General features: G+C 71.8%; 3 protein-coding genes across 3 annotated transcripts; 2 read left to right on the forward strand and 1 right to left on the reverse strand.

The window, feature by feature from the left end:
• Positions 1–6,061: 6,061 nt before the first annotated feature.
• Positions 6,062–7,744, forward strand: EMIHUDRAFT_62345 (hypothetical protein; the record flags this gene model as incomplete). Its single annotated transcript, XM_005757628.1, has 1 exon — positions 6,062–7,744. One exon carries the CDS (start codon positions 6,062–6,064, stop codon positions 7,742–7,744), a length of 1,683 nt encoding a protein of 560 aa, XP_005757685.1.
• Positions 7,745–7,898: 154 nt separating this feature from the next.
• Positions 7,899–8,549, reverse strand: VAMP7-5 (vesicle-associated membrane protein 7; the record flags this gene model as incomplete). Its single annotated transcript, XM_005757629.1, has 3 exons — positions 7,899–7,922; positions 8,001–8,067; positions 8,149–8,549. 3 exons carry the CDS (start codon positions 8,547–8,549, stop codon positions 7,899–7,901), a joined length of 492 nt encoding a protein of 163 aa, XP_005757686.1.
• A 514-nt stretch (positions 8,550–9,063) lies between these two features.
• Positions 9,064–14,884, forward strand: EMIHUDRAFT_448593 (hypothetical protein; the record flags this gene model as incomplete). The annotated part of the gene is made up of 13 exons (XM_005757630.1): positions 9,064–9,246; positions 9,317–9,607; positions 9,811–9,879; positions 9,952–10,004; positions 10,248–10,340; positions 10,525–10,737; positions 10,853–11,114; positions 11,190–11,532; positions 11,588–11,865; positions 11,998–12,741; positions 12,838–13,521; positions 13,673–14,309; positions 14,772–14,884. 13 exons carry the CDS (start codon positions 9,064–9,066, stop codon positions 14,882–14,884), a joined length of 3,963 nt encoding a protein of 1,320 aa, XP_005757687.1.
• Positions 14,885–14,913: the final 29 nt, after the last annotated feature.

A 14,913-nucleotide genomic window follows, 5' to 3' on the forward strand; every position in this document is an offset into this window, starting at 1 on the left:
GGAGGAGGAGGCGATGCTCTCCACCTTTGGCCGCGACGCGCTCGCCGTGGTGCGCGTGCTGCACGCGCGCGACGCGCCCGAGCTGCTCGAGGTGCTGGAGAGCGCCCCCTCCAGCGCGAGCCGCTCCGAGTGGATCAACTTTGGGCTCGCGCTCGTGGAGTCCGGCCTCACCGAGGAGGAGGAGGACGGGCTCAGCAGCTTCGCGCGCGACGCGATGATCGCCGCCCGCGCTCTGCGCGACCGGGACGAGCTCAGCCTCGAGGAGGGCGGCGAGGCAGCGCTCAGCCGGCCAGACCGCGCATGGATGGAGCTCGGGATGGAGCTCGACGCGGCCAACCTCACCGAGGCGGAGGAGGCGGCGCTGAGCAACTTTGCCATCGACGCCATGGCCGCCGCGCGCGCCATTCGTGCTCGCGAGCCGCTCGGACTCGGCGAGGGCGCCGAACGGCTGCCGAGCCGCGGCGGCGGCCGCGCGTGGCTGGATTACGGCCTCGAGCTCAACGACTCGGGCCTCGACGAGCACCAGGCGCTCGAGCTCAGCAGCTTTGCGCGAGACGCGATGGCCTTTGCGCGGATATGCCGCACGCGCGAGGCCGAGGGCGACGAGTCGTCACCGAGCATCGGCCGGCGCGGCTCCCGGCACGAGGTGCGAGACTTTGGCCTGGACCTCGACTCGGCCACCCTCGAGGAGTACGAGGAGCAGGCGCTGAGCAGCTTCGGTCGGGACGCGCTCGTCGTTGCGCGCGCGCACCGCCTCGCCGTCGCCCCCGACCTCGACGAGCGGGGCGAGGCCGAGCTGTCCGCCCACAACCGGCCGTGGCTCGAGTTTGGCCGCGAGCTCGAGTCGGCGGCTCTCTCCGAGGCGGACGAGGAGGGGCTTAGCCGCTTTGCCCGCGACGCGAGGACGGCGGCGCGAATGCTCCGCGCCCGTGACTCGTTTGGAGACGCGCTCGACCTCACCGAGCAAGGCGAGGCGGCGCCCAGCGCACTCGGGAAGAAGTGGATCAAGATGGGCTTGGAGCTCGACGCGGCTGGCCTGAGCGAGGAGGAGGAGCGCGGGCTCAGCCTCTTTGCGCGGGACACCATGGCCGCGGCACGAGCACTCAAGGCGTGCGGGGCGCTCGGGCTGGACGAGGGCGAGGAGGCGGCCCTCAGCATGGGCTCGCTGCGGCCGTGGATCGACTTTGGTCGCGAGCTCGACGCCGCGAACTTGGCCGAGGCGGATGAGAGGTCTCTCAGCTGCCAAGGCCGAGACGCCCTGCACGTTGCTCGCGTGTTGCGTGGGCGCAAGGAGGCAGAGGAGGCGGCGCTCAGCCAGGCGGCGAGGGCCGCTGCCGCCTTGCCCGATCTGGGGGCGCCTGATCTGGTGGAGGCCAAGGAGGCATCGGTCAGCAAGCGAGGTTGGTTCAGCCGCGGCAAGCCCAAGGCTCTTGCGGTCGCCGCATTCCTCTCCCTGCCGAATGCGGCTGCTCCCGACCTTGCTGAGGGTGAGGAGGCATCGCTCAGCAAGCCGGGCGCGCGCGGCGGCCGAGGTGCTCTCGTCACTGGAACTGGGCCGGTGGGAAGCTCGGAGGGCGCAGAGGCACCGACAAGCATGCAGAATCGGCCGTGGACCGAACTTGGCCTCGAGTTGGACTCGTTCGGACTATCCGAGGCTGAGGAGGCGGCTCTGAGTTGCCAGGGCCGTGACGCACTCGTTGCTGCCCGCGCGCTGCGCGCTCGCAAGACCTCCCTCCAGGAGGCCGGTGAGGCTGCGCTAAGCCAACTGGGCAGGCGCGACAAAGCGCGCGGTCCCCCAGATGCAGATGCGATGAGCCTCGGCGAGGGCGACGAGGCGTCGCTCAGCAAGCCGGGCGCGCGCGGCGGCCGAGGCGGTCCCCCAGATGCAGATGCGATGAGCCTCGGCGAGGGCGACGAGGCGTCGCTCAGCAAGCCGGGCGCGCGCGGCGGCCGAGGCGGCCCGCCCGATGGCAGCGCTCCGAGCCTCGGCGAGGGCGACGAGGCGTCGCTCAGCAAGCCGGGCGCGCGCGGCGGCCGAGGCGGCCCGCCCGATGGCAGCGCTCCGAGCCTCGGCGAGGGCGACGAGGCGTCGCTCAGCAAGCCGGGCGCGCGCGGCGGCCGAGGCGGCCCGCCCGATGGCAGCGCTCCGAGCCTCGGCGAGGGCGACGAGGCGTCGCTCAGCAAGCCGGGCGCGCGCGGCGGCCGAGGCGGCCCGCCCGATGGCAGCGCTCCGAGCCTCGGCGAGGGCGACGAGGCGTCGCTCAGCAAGCCGGGCGCGCGCGGCGGCCGAGGCGGCCCGCCCGATGGCAGCGCTCCGAGCCTCGGCGAGGGCGACGAGGCGTCGCTCAGCAAGCCGGGCGCGCGCGGCGGCCGAGGCGGCCCACCCGATGGCAGCGCTCCGAGCCTCGGCGAGGGCGACGAGGCGTCGCTCAGCAAGCCGGGCGCGCGTGGCTGCCAGGAAGGCCTAGACCCGGAAGACATCGCGCTTGACGAGACCAATGAGGCACCCATCGGCCGAACAAACCGACCGTGGCTTGATCTTGGGTTCGAGCTTGATGCAATCGGGCTATCGGAGGCGAACGAGCTAGCACTAAGTGGCCCTGGCCGCGAGGCACTCGCTGCTGCACGTGCAGTGCGAGCGCTTCGCGAGGGCGACGAGGCGTCGCTCAGCAAGCCAGGCGCGCGCGGCGGCCGAGGCGGCCCGCCCGATGGCAGCGCTCCGAGCCTCGGCGAGGGCGACGAGGCGTCGCTCAGCAAGCCGGGCGCGCGCGGCGGCCGAGGCGGCCCGCCCGATGGCAGCGCTCCGAGCCTCGGCGAGGGCGACGAGGCGTCGCTCAGCAGGCCGGGCGCGCGCGGCGGCCGAGGCGGCCCGCCCGATGGCAGCGCTCCGAGCCTCGGCGAGGGCGACGAGGCGTCGCTCAGCAAGCCGGGCGCGCGCGGCGGCCGAGGCGGCCCGCCCGATGGCAGCGCTCCGAGCCTCGGCGAGGGCGACGAGGCGTCGCTCAGCAAGGCCCGGAAGGCAGGTCGTGCAGGCTCGGCGGCTCCAAATCTGCCGAACCCGTCTGAGACCGACGAGCGGAAGGGCAGTGTGCCGCGGCGACCTTGGCTAGGCCGTGGCTTTGAGCTGGACTCAATGGGGCTCTCAGAGGCTGAGGAAAAGGCTTTGAGCGGCCCTGACCGCGATGCTCTTGCCATGGCTCGAGCGCTAAAGCAGAAGGAGAGCGGAGAAGGCGCTCCATCGCTGCCCAAGCGCGGCGGAGGCCCCCGAGACCCTCCGCCGAGTGGCGGCGGCCGGCCTGAGGACGGCGAGAGCGACCCATCGCTGCCCAAGCGCGGCGGAGGCCCCCGAGACCCTCCGCCGAGTGGCGGCGGCCGGCCTGAGGACGGCGAGAGCGACCCATCGCTGCCCAAGCGCGGCGGCGGCGGGCCTCCGTCGAGTGGCGGCGGCCGGCCTGAGGACGGCGAGAGCGACCCATCGCTGCCCAAGCGCGGCGGCGGCGGGCCTCCGTCGAGTGGCGGCGGCCGGCCTGAGGACGGCGAGAGCGACCCATCGCTGCCCAAGCGCGGCGGCGGCGGGCCTCCGTCGAGTGGCGGCGGCCGGCCTGAGGACGGCGAGAGCGCCCCATCGCTGCCCAAGCGCGGCGGCGGCGGGCCTCCGTCGAGTGGCGGCGGCCGGCCTGAGGACGGCGAGAGCGACCCATCGCTGCCCAAGCGCGGCGGCGGCGGGCCTCCGTCGAGTGGCGGCGGCCGGCCTGAGGACGGCGAGAGCGACCCATCGCTGCCCAAGCGCGGCGGCGGCGGGCCTCCGTCGAGTGGCGGCGGCCGGCCTGAGGACGGCGAGAGCGACCCATCGCTGCCCAAGCGCGGCGGCGGCCCCCGAGACCCTCCGTCGAGTGGCGGCGGCCGGCCTGAGGACGGCGAGAGCGACCCATCGCTGCCCAAGCGCGGCGGCGGCCCCCGAGACCCTCCGTCGAGTGGCGGCGGCCGGCCTGAGGACGGCGAGAGCGCCCCATCGCTGCCCAAGCGCGGCGGCGGCCCCCGAGACCCTCCGTCGAGTGGCGGCGGCCGGCCTGAGGACGGCGAGAGCGCCCCATCGCTGCCCAAGCGCGGCGGCGGCCCCCGAGACCCTCCGTCGAGTGGCGGCGGCCGGCCTGAGGACGGCGAGAGCGACCCATCGCTGCCCAAGCGCGGCGGCGGCCCCCGAGACCCTCCGTCGAGTGGCGGCGGCCGGCCTGAGGACGGCGAGAGCGACCCATCGCTGCCCAAGCGCGGCGGCGGCGGGCCTCCGTCGAGTGGCGGCGGCCGGCCTGAGGACGGCGAGAGCGCCCCATCGCTGCCCAAGCGCCCGTCTTCCTTCACGGACTTCTGGACCATGCACCCGCCTCGAACCCCGAGGCAGCAGCCAGTGATGCAGGTGTCAACAATGAACGTCGGACCGCCCATCGCTCACGCCGGCAATGAGCCGAATCGATCGCACCCGGGCAACGTCCCTGAGGAGGCGGCGTCTCTTCCTCCGCAGCCGGCCCCGCCGGGCGCAACGACGGCGACGCTGCAGCCGTCGCAGCAGCTTGCGGCTCTGCCCGCATACCAGCCAAGCCAGCTGCCCGGGACTGACCCGCAGATGGCGTCGAGCATGTCCAACACGCCAGCTCCGATCTCGGACGCTGCCTCCGTGCCGCCGCGCTCAGGGGAGCCTCAGACTACGCCGGAGGAGGCGGCGTCGATTCCGCCCGAGCAGCCTCCGCCGGGCGCAACGACGGCGACGCTGCAGCCGTCGCAGCAGCTTGCGGCTCTGCCCGCATACCAGCCAAGCCAGCTGCCTGGGACTGACCCGCAGATGGCGTCGAGCATGTCCAACACGCCAGCTCCGATCTCGGACGCTGCCTCCGCGCCGCCGCGCTCAGGGGAGCCTCAGACTATGCCGGAGGAGGCGGCGTCGATTCCGCCCGAGCAGCCTCCGCCGGGCGCAACGACGGCGACGCTGCAGCCGTCGCAGCAGCAGACCGACCCGCCAGGGTTCATAGGGGCTTCCCAACCGAGCTCGAGCGGCAAGATCGCCACAGAGCAGTCGCTGCTCGATAAGGTTGGCAACTGGTTTAAACCCTGGTTCGGAAAGCCCGAGCAAAGAAAGTCGCCGCCGTCGCCGCAGAAGCGTGACTCTGAGAACCGAGACAGCTTGGGAGGCGATCGGGACAGCTTGGGTGTCGACGTGAACATGGAAACCCCAAGGACCGCGACCGTGAAGCCCGCTCCTCCCGCCGGGCCTCCACCCGTGACGCCAAGGCAGGACAATGCCACAGCCTCCGCGATGCCGCAGCTATCGTCAGCCTCTGGCCTCGACGCGCCTCCGGCAGCGATGTCCGCCGGCCTCGCGACAAACGCCGTGCCGATGCCGATCAGCAATGGCGACGGCCAGGTCCTCTCCGTGGGGCAGCAGCCGCAGGCAGCACCACCTGCCCCTCATCCGATCTCGACTGATCTCGATGGAGCGTCGGCGGGCGCGATTCCGTTCAGCACGGGCATCGCTCCAACGACCCCGGCCGGCCTGGTGCCATCCGACGGCGCATCCCCCGGGGGCTCGGGCTCTCCCCCGCACAGCGGTGATGACCTCGCCATGCGCCAGAACCTGCAGCCGAGCGTGGCGCATGTCCCGCGGGAAGCCAGCGGCGGCGATGCCTCCGCCAGCTCCTCGCTCGCGGGTGCTGGCCTCCCCATCTCCTCCTCGGCGGCCGCGCCGCCCTCCGCTTCTTGCAGCGACTCGGCCGGTGCCGCCCCCGGGCACGCTTTTGCGCCGCCGGCGCAGCTGGTGCACGGCTCTGTGCTCGGCACCTCGGCCAGTGTTGGCAGCGGCCAAGGCGCGCCGCGTGGAGACGCGGACGCCCTCGGCAGCATGAGCACAGGCCTGTCGTCTATGGCTGGGAACCCGGCGCTGCTCGGCCAAGGCTTGCTGGCGGGCGGGCCGTCGTTTGTGCCGCACGGCGCCACAGATCCGGTCGCCGAAGACACGGCCCTCGCCGCTGCAGCCCACGATTTGGCCGCACTCGACCCGCTCCGCCAGCAGATGCTGGGCACGGGCGTCACTGTGTTGGCCGACGCAGGCAGAGGGAGCCGTCGAGACGGGGGCGCGCCCGGGGTGACTCCCATCGACGAGTCGGAGCGCGTTGCCCTCGTCAAGCACCTCAACTGGGCGCTCAAGGGGGACCCACACACGGGCGACGTCGTCCCGATGGACCCGAGCGGCGACGCCGTCTTCAAGGCGGCCGCGCCCGGCGTCCTGCTGTCCAAATTTGTGCTGCGCGTCGCACCGGCGGCGCTCGACCCGCGCGCGCTGAACCTGCCACAGGGTCGCCCCCTCGGCAGCGACGCCAAGCTGCAGAACCAGACCCTGTGCCTCAACGCCGTCACCGCCGTCGGCTGCGGCGTGCAGGGCCTCTCGCCGCGCCAGCTGGTGGACGCGCCGTCCCACCAGCAGGGCACGCTGCAGCTCGTGTGGAACCTCACGCGCAGCGCGCTGCTCGGCCCGATCAAGACGAGCAAGATGCCGCAGCTCAACGGGCTGTGCCTGGTCGGCGAGGACCCGGCGGTGCTCGCAAAGTACCGGCCCGAGCAGGTGCTGCTGCGCTGGGTCAACCACCACATCCGCGGCTACCTCGAGGCGAGCCCGGAGCAGGCGGCCGTCCCGCGCACCTTCCGCGTCACCAACCTGCACGCCGACCTCGCCGACGCGCTCGCGCTCGCGATCGTGCTGCACCAGGTGCTGCCGCACCGCAGCGCGGCGTGGGACGCGGCGTGCGCCGCCCTCGGCGCGTCCTCCACGTCCGAGCGCGCCGAGGGCGTGCTGGAGGCGGCGAGGTTAGGCGGCGTCGAGATGTTTGAGCCGCAGGCGGGTGACCTCACCGCGCCGCGGCCGCGCATGCTGCTCGCCTTTGTGGCTGCGATCTTCCACACGCACCCGGGGCTGGTTGAGCAGCCCGCCGCGCCCAAGGCCGCCAAGGCCCGCCGTGCGCTGCGCAGCAACCCGTCGCAGGCGCGCGAGGAGGCGGCGCTGCGCATGTGGATGGCGTCGCTTGGGCTGGGGCTCGAGTCGCTATCCTCGCTGTACGAGGACTGCCGCGACGGCGTCGCCTTCCTGCGGCTGGTCGACTTTATCAAGCCGGGCACCATCGACTGGAGCCGCGTGCTGCTCGAGCCGCGCTCGATCTACGAGCGCGTGCAAAACTGCAACCATGCCGTCCGCGCCGCGCGCTTCCTCGGCCTCGTCGTGGAGGGCTTCTCGGGCAAGGACCTCGCCGACGGCATCTCGATGTACATCCTGTCGATGGCGTCGCAGCTGATGCGCGCGCACGTGTGCCTCTTCCTCGACGAGCTGGGCCTCGGGGAGGGCGACGTGCTTGAGTGGGCAAACTGCCAGGTGCGCCGGCACGACGACGCCTTCGAGATGCGCCTCCGCGGCTTCGCAGACGCGCAGATCCGCACGGGCGTCTTCGTGCTGCGGCTGCTGCGCGCCGTGGCGCCAGAGTGCACCCGCGAGGAGCTCATCCTCCCGGGCGACACCGAGGAGGAGCGCGCGCAGAACGCGCGGTACGCCATCTCGTGCGCGCACAAGGCGGGCTGCACCGTCTTCGCCACCTGGGAGGACGTGATCGAGGGGCGGCCGCGCATGATCCTCTGCTTACTCGCCGCCCTCATGGCGGAGGACTTGCGACGGCACGAGGAGGAGTCGCAAGCCGCACCGGCGGCCTGAGCCGCCCTCCTGCCCGGAGAGCAGCAGCAGCACACTTTCATGTCCATATCGTTATGATGTAGATAAAGCGGGCGCTCTGGCAGCTCCGCGCTCTCGACGTCTCTCTTCTACCCTAGTGCCTAGAGACGTCCAATGTGGAGCGTCCGCCGCTGTGTCAGTGGCGCTCGTGTTTTAGTGCCTATCTCATACCTCCGCACACAGCGGACTGTAGCACACACCTCCACCAAAAAAGAGACCGCAGATAAAGAGAGAATACCGACACATAGCACACGCCGACACAAGACAGTCGCCGGAGGATAGAGAAGGGGGGCTCGAAAGAGCCGCTGCACCAAGGCCCGCCATGGAAGGCGCAGCGCGCGCCGGCCCACAAGCGAGCCACGTGCCAAACAGCGGCGCGTCACGACCACAGCAGAGAAGAAGGCGGCGCGGCATCCTCGTCGCGCAAGCTGGCCAGTCTCCGCGTAGGCGATTCCTCGTCGCCGCCGCTAAAGACACCGAACCACCACAGCAAAAGTAGCAGTGCGCCGATCAAGCCCGACGCTATCATCAGATTCGACTTGAGCTCTCTCCACTGCATCTCCCGCCTTGCACCGCGCGCCTTGGCTGAGAAGACGTTGGCCGATTGCGCCACGCTCTGCGACTTGTCAGCCAGCTCCGTGAGCTTCTCGTCGCGCTCAAGCATCTTCTTCATGTTCTCCTGCATGACGACGCGCACCTGGTTCACCTGTTCCTGAACCGCTGGCAGCTGCGCATCGCTTCGCCGCGTGTCGCTCGACATGAGGGGGTCGCGGTCCTCGGTGGGCATGGTGGCGCGACCCTACGGGAGCGGCGGCGGAGCGGTGTGGTGTGTGGGACGCCGAGCTATGCCGGACACCACTCTTGGTGTGCGTGTGTGCGTGCGTGTGTTGTTGTGCGCGCCAAGGTCGCCAAGGTCGGCGCAAGCGCCAAGAAGTAAAACACGAGCTGTTGTGAGAAGAGCGACTAGCACACCTCTGAGTCCCAGAAACCCGAGGAGTCACACAGTCCACCTGTGTGATGCACGCCCTGCGAGCGGGGCCGGGGTGCGCACTGTCCCTCTGTGTTCCTGTGCGTCGCCCATCTCTCCCTGGAGATGAACGCTCTATTTATTTATTTCTCCCTGTGTGGCGGCGCTCGCCGCCGCTAGCCCCGAGGTCTCGTGGCTCTTCGGGAGGCCGCGGTGGCGTAGCGAAGCTCGTTCCTCCTCCTCCACCCTCAACGACCCCGCCGCGGACCATCCGCTGCTCGCGCGACGCTACGCTCGCCTCCCTACTCACTACATCGCCATCGGACAGTGTCCGATGGCGCAGCGGGTCCGCCTCCTTCGGAATGGTTCACGCACCGGTGGCAAGCTGCTGGTGGTGCCTGACACCTGGGAGCAGCTTCTGCACCGCTGCAGTCGCAAATTCTCTACTGACGACGAGCCATTCGTGGCGTCTCGGTGCTTCACGGTGGACGGCTTCGAGATAGAGGAGCTGGAAGAGGTAGCCGCTTGGCGCCCTCGGTGTCGCTGCACGCTGCGGCGCGCTCCGCAGCCCAAGCACATGCCTCCAGGTGGCCGCCGACTCCATTGTCGTCGTCTCGAGCGGCGAGGATTTCCTGCCGCTGCCTCTGCTCGAGGGGCTGCCGCCGCCGCTGCACACAGGCGTCTCCTCGAGCGCCGCCAGCACGGCGTCGGCTGCGCCGGCGCCGACTGAGCTGAGCCGTGACTCGTCCGTCGCCTCGGTCTCGCTTCCGCCGCACGCGTCGCCGCTGCCTCCCGGGGCGGCTGCGGCTGCAGAGCCGGCGGTGCCATCGCCACCCGAGCCTCGACTGCACCTCACCATGCTGCAAGCCGCGCCGCTGGTGACCTCTCGCGGCTCGGACGGCGCCGTGCACCCGCTGCCTCAGCTCAATCTTCTTTCGGAGCGAGAGAAGCTCTCGGAGATGCTCTCGCACGCCAGCAAGGCGGCACCTCCTAGACACCTCCCAGACATCTCCCGTCACGTCCTTCGGGGTTGGCGAGGCGCCGCACTGTGCTCTCCCGCCACACCAGCCTCCGGCAGCAGGCGCTCGACATCGCCTTTGAGATTGCGACCACCGACAACTTGCGCCGCGTGTGCACGACGGGCGCGACGGTGCTGCGACACTCTCTGGCCGCGGCGAGGCGCCGTGCCTTGCCTCAGGCCGTCTCGGCTCCTTCCTGACAGGTGCTGCACTACTCCGGCCACGGAGAGGAGTCGTACCTCTCTTTCGAGGACGGGTCGGGCGCCTCGCACGAGCTGACGCCGCAGCTGCTCGCCTCGACCTGCGCCGCTGCCGACGGCGCCGCGCCGCCGCTGCGGCTCGTCTTTGTCTGCGCGTGCCACTCTCAGCCCGCCGCCGCCGCCTTCGCGAGGATGGGCGTGCCGCATGTCGTGGCCGTCGCCTCGTCGGCGCTGCTGCTCGACGCGGCGGCCGTGTCCTTCACGAAGCACTTTTACCTCGCGCTCGCCACCGGCGTCAGCGTGCAGGCCGCCTTCGACATCGGGAGGAAGGCCGTCTCTTCGATGCCCGCGCGCCTCACGCCGACCTCGAGCGCGCGGCACGAGTCGTCAAAGTTCGTGTTGCTCGGCTCGGGCGACCACCAGACGCCAATCTGGCCGAGGAACCGCCGCCATGCACACCCCACCACCACACCCCACACACCCCACACATCCCACCACACCGCACACCACACCGCACACCACACCGCACACCACACCGCAGGCCTGACCCGTGCCGCGGCCGCAACCCCTCCACAGGCTCCTCGCCGGCGCTCTGCGCGACGCCTCGCAGCCGCTCTGCGCCACCAACCTACCCGCGCCGTCCGAAACCTTCGTCGGCAGACAGGTGCTCATGTCGCGCGCCGTCGCGGCGCTGCTGCACGGGCGCAAGCGGTACGTCTGTCTCGTCGGCGCCGGCGGCATCGGCAAGACAGCCCTCGCCCTTGCCGTGGCGCACTATGTGCGGCTGCGGTGCGCGGCTCCACAGAGACGCGGGATGTGCCTCCGCCCCCCCCAAACCGCCCCGCCCCCGGCCCCCGGCCCCCAGGCACGCCTTTCCGGACGGGGTGCACCACGTCGACTGCAGCGGCCTCTCCTCGAGCCTCCAGCTCGCCTACGCCCTCGCCGCCGCGCTCTCGCTGCAGCTCGTCGGTCCCGGGGAGGAGCAGGTGCGGGAGGAGCTGATCGGCGCCCTCGCGCCGCGCCGCCTCCTCATCGTCGTCGACCGCTGCGACGAGCTCGCCGAGGCCCGCAGAGCAGGCGGCGGCGGCCCGGCTGCCGCCTCCTCCTCTCCCGCGGGCGAGGCTGCGGCGGCCGCAGGCTCGCCCGTCGCCGAGCTGCTGGCGCTGGTGCTCGCCTGAGCGGCGCGACGGCGTCCCTTCTCACTTTGGGCCGCGTCCGGGCTACGACTGCAGCGCTTTTAGGTGCTGCGCCGCGCGCCGCGGAGCAAGCTGCTGCTGACGAGCCGCAAGGCAGTCGCGCTCTCCGACGCGCAGCCGCAGATTGTCCAGTGCTCGGAGCTCTCCCTCCCCGAGGCGGCGAAGCTGCTGCGCCGGATGGCGCCGGGCAGCGTGCCCGAGTCGCACGCCTTTGCGCTGGCCGAGCTGTGCGGCTGCATGCCGCTCGCGCTCCGGCTGTGCGGCTGCGCGCTCGGCTCGAGCCGCGTGCGCACGAGCGCCGACGAGCTCATCAGCAAGCTGCAGGCGGAGGCGAGCCGCCTAAGGTCGCTGCGCGAGGTGGCGCAGCGCTCAGGCGGGGCCGCGCGCCGTGCGCGGCTCACCGTGCCGCGCGTCTCGCACCCACCCCGCCTCGCTGCGCCCAGGCCACGCCTCGGTGGAGGCGTGCATCGCCTCGTCGTACAACAACCTCCAGCCGCGGCTGCAGTTCATCTTCCTCGCCCTCTGCACCTTCCCCGCCCACTTTGACGAGAACGCCGCCGTCGCGCTCCTCCTGCACGACGCCGCCTCACCGCCGCCACCAGCCTCGCCGCACGCGGCATCGCCCTCCTCCGCCACGCCGCCCTCGCTCTCGCGCGACAACTCGGGCGAGGCGGGCGGGCAGTGCTCCTCGCCCGCGCTGCTCTCGCTGCTGCGCGGCGTTGTGCCGGGACCGAGCAGCCCGAGCGGCGGGGCCAACGGGAGCGGCGGCGGGAGCGGCGGCGGCGGGGAGGCGGGCGAGGTCGGGCGCGCCGAAGGCGGCGCCGCGCCCGGTCTCGGGATGGAAGCGGCGGAGGTGCGGAGGGCGCTGGGGCAGCTCGTCGAGGAGAGCATGGTAGAGCTCCGCGTGGGGCGCGGCGACGCCCGCCGCTACCGGTTGCACGACCTGATCCGCCTCTTTGGTGCGAACAAGATGGCGCAGGCGGAGGGGGGGCGCGCGGCGCGGCAGCGGTGGACGCGTAGCCTAGTATTTTACTACACGGGGTGGCTGGCGAGGATCAACGAGAGGGGGCGCTTCGACGACACGAGCGGATCGCTGGAGCTCTTCGACGCCGAGCGGTCAAACGTCGAGTATGCGCTCGCGCAGGCGACCGACGACCAGTTCCCGGCGCTGCTGTGCTCCGGCCGCAACCTGCTCCGCCACCGCGTCGACCACGGCACGCGCCGCTCGCTGCTGCTCAAGGCGCTCCAGCTCATCGACGAGGAGGAGGAGGAGGACGCGCCTGCTCCTGCGGCGGCGGCGGCTCCCGTCTCGCCGCCCCGCGCCGCCGCAGCGGGCTTGCTGCTGCCTTCGCGAGCGGGGAGCGGCGTGGCGGAGGCGTTGCCACCACGGCGGCTGCTGCCGCTGCTGCTCATCGACCTCGCCTACGCGCTCAGCAACGCGTCGCGCTTCGAGGAGGGGACGCGCGCCTACGCTTGCGCGCTGCGGCACGCCGCCGGCCTTGCATGCGCGCGCCCCCTCCTCGCCGAGGCGGGGCTTGACCGAGTGGCGGACCCGGACGGCTTTCACGGCGCCGTCCTCCCGCCATCGGAGGGCACCGTGTCGGCGCTCCCGCCGCCGCCGCCGTCCCCGCGGCCGCAGGCGGCGTCGGCGCCGCCGCTGCGGCCGCCGCCACTGGCCGCGTTGGGCGGCGAGAGGCCGCGGGCGGAGGTTGCGGTTGTGTCCTTGGAGAGCGCCGGGCCCACTCCGGCGGAGAGCGCCGCCGCGGCAGCCGGAGGGGAGGAGGCAGCGGAGGCGGAGTTCGAGCGCCAGCTCGAGGGGCTGATCCTCGATTCGGGCGTCGCTCCAACGCCCGAGGCCGTCTTCGCCGCCGACTCGGCTGAGGTGGTTGCAGAGGCGCTCAACTTGCTCGCCGTCAACTTGGACTGCCGCGGCAACGAGCGCGGCTCGCAGCTGCTCTTCCTCCACGCGCTCCGGATCCGGCGGAGGCTCTTCGGCCCGGCCCACCCCGAAGTGGCTTCGACCTACAACAACCTCGCCAACCTGCTGCGGTCGCCGCTGGTAGCCGGTGGCGCGGGGCGCGCGTACCAGCGGGTCGGGCCGCACTCTCCGCAGCTCGCTGCCTCGCTCACCAACCTCTCGGTCCTGCTCGGCCGCTCGGGCGACGCGGCGGACGAGGCGGAGGCGGAGCGGCTGCTGCGGCGCGGGCTGGCGATCCGCGAGCGGGTGTTTGGCCAGGAGCATCCCGAGGTTGCCCACTCCCTCCACTCGCTCGCCAACCACTACCAGTTCCAGCGCAAGGACTTTACGAGGGCGGAGGGGCTCTACGAGAGAGCCTTGCGGATGCGCGAGCAGTACTACGAGCGGAACTCGGACCGCGTCGCGCAGACGCTCAACTGCATCGCTGCGCTCAAGCGAGCGCAGGCGTGCGCACCGGCTCATCTCGGCTCATCTCGGCTCATCTCGGCTCATCTCGTGCGCACCGCCTGTATTCGGGTTCCGGTCTCTGATCGCCGCCCCTCCGGCGCAGGGCCACGACCAGCGCTCCGAGGAGCTCTACCTCGAGACGCTCTCCATCCGGCGCGAGCTCTCCGGCGGGCGGCACTCGGAGACGCAGAAGACGGCCGCAGCGCTGCTGCGCCTCTACCAAAAGCAGGGCAAGAGCAGGGAGGCCGCGCAGCTCAAGCGAGACCTGTCGGCGTGGCGGCGCGAGGCGCCGGCCGACGCGACCGCAGCCTTCCTCCACGCGTCGGTGCGGCCGAACCCGCCCTTCAGCGCGGTGCCCGAAGGCTTCCGGCTGCTGCACGCCGTCACCGGGCATCAGGGCTACGTGCTCAAGCACATCGCGCAGGAGAGCCGCGCGAACAAGGTGACGGCGGAGCTGGGCGCCACCGACGGCGGCGACGCGGGTGGCAGGCGCGCCTCTCCGTCCACCGTGCTCGAGCAGGCCGCCGCGCTCGAGCTACACATCGTCGCCTCGTCGGAGGAGGCGCTGCGGCGCGCCCAGCAGCTCTGCGAGGCGCACCTGAAGAAGGTGCACGAGCAGATGGCGAGCTGGGCGCGCGGGCACGCGAGCTCGCGCCGCTCATCGCGCGGATCGGCGGCGGGAAGCTCGCGGCGCGAGTCCCCAGCCAGCGGCGGCCCGTCGCGCCCGTCCCCCGCCAGCGGTGGCCCCTCCGCCCTCACGCTGGCGGACTTTATCAGCGTCAAGACGCCGACGCGGCCGCCGCGGGCGGAGCGGCCGCCGTGAGGCTTGCGTGAGGCCTTCTGAGCGGATGCGCGCGGAGGGGAGAAGTGACAAGTGTCGTTGCATGACGGTATCGAGCCTCGGGTCTTGTGTTTTGCCTTGCCATTTACGTGTGTCGACTTGTACCCGAGTACGGTGGCGCACGCCGTGCAACAACCGGATGGCACACTTTCGGGTTTCGGCAAAGAGCGCCGAAGGAGGTTTCGTACTCTCTAGCGCGCTGATTGCCCGACAGGTCATGCAAAACGGGCCCTGAGTGTCACCGAAACACGTACACCGGCACATTGTCCTTTGTCGGCCGATGCGCGGCTCGCCGCCCACCCCACGGCCACGCGGTCCCTAGAGCTCTAGGTGTTATACAGCATAAACACCGTCCGTGCAGGGCTCCTAGGCCATCACTGGGTCCACAGTGGACGGACACACAGCCTCAGCTGGCCCGGCGGGCTCGGCCTGACCCTCGCGAGGATGGCGCGCGCCCACGGCGACGCCTTCTAGAGCGTAGAGAGGTCCCTCACACCCTGCTA

This window comes from Emiliania huxleyi, assembly GCF_000372725.1.
Source record: "Emiliania huxleyi CCMP1516 unplaced genomic scaffold EMIHUscaffold_9, whole genome shotgun sequence".
NCBI classification, from domain to species: domain Eukaryota; phylum Haptophyta; order Isochrysidales; family Noelaerhabdaceae; genus Emiliania; species Emiliania huxleyi.